Source organism: Drosophila melanogaster, chromosome X, assembly GCF_000001215.4.
Source record: "Drosophila melanogaster chromosome X".
Lineage (NCBI taxonomy): Eukaryota > Metazoa > Arthropoda > Insecta > Diptera > Drosophilidae > Drosophila > Drosophila melanogaster.
Genome location: NC_004354.4, coordinates 7,956,052 through 7,956,819, shown reverse-complemented (window position 1 = coordinate 7,956,819; position 768 = coordinate 7,956,052). Strand labels below are relative to the sequence as shown.

The window sequence follows — 768 nt, the reverse complement described above, 5'->3', positions numbered from 1 at the left end:
ATTTTGCTCTTTTTATGTATGTTCAATTGTTAATTTTAAAATATGAAATGAAATCATATTTCGTTTTTACGAAAGGTATGAGAAAAAACAAGACCGTTGAAAAATTCAAATTTTTTTCGCAATGTTTCTTTTTTATTTGAACGAAGCACAAATCAAATACGATTGCCTGCAGGCAGCAGCAGCTCATCCAGTAGCTCGGCCACAAATCGTGCATCCACCACAAGATTTGGTTCCGGCTGGCCGTGTGGTGGCCAGTGGTCCGTCTCATGGTAGTGGACCGGATAGAAATAGACATACTCTTCGATATGCTGGCGGGGCTGAGAGGACATGGGACTGTGGAGCTGCACATGCCGTCGTCCAGGTGGACGATGCATTTGCAGCTGTTGACCCACGACAAGTAGATCCAAGGTGTTATTATTGGATGCTTTGAATTTAACCGATTTATTCGGATGATTGCGTCTGATCTGCGTTGTCTGCTTCCTGGCCATTGGCAACGGCATCGGCGTCTGCTGACCACCACCGCTCATCCGTTGGCCAGGATGGGCGACGAACGGTGGCTGCAGGAGCGGATCGTGGATGAGCAAGTCGCTGGACCTCTTGCCCGTCAGCCGCTTGAGGCGTCTACCAATCCTGTCCCACTCGTTAAGTTGCCGCTGATGCGCCTGCTGCAAGCGCCAAAGTGTTGTTGCAACGTCCATTTTGTTGAATTTTTTTTCCAATTTCAATATTTTTTTTTTGTAATATTTTCTACTAACCAAAAAGGTGGCA

General features: G+C 46.2%; 1 protein-coding gene across 1 annotated transcript; it reads right to left on the bottom strand.

The window, feature by feature from the left end:
* Positions 1–117: 117 nt before the first annotated feature.
* Positions 118–756, bottom strand: CG15330 (uncharacterized protein). Its single transcript, NM_132202.3, has one exon. The coding sequence runs from the start codon at positions 696–698 to the stop codon at positions 153–155; it is 546 nt and encodes a 181-aa protein (NP_572430.1). The 5' UTR covers positions 699–756; the 3' UTR covers positions 118–152.
* Between the last annotated feature and the right edge of the window lie 12 nt (positions 757–768).

Bases quoted from the DNA above. Each gene is read 5' to 3' on its own strand.
- CG15330 (NM_132202.3), bottom strand. From the start codon at position 698: ATGGACGTTGCAACAACACTTTGGCGCTTGCAGCAGGCGCATCAGCGG.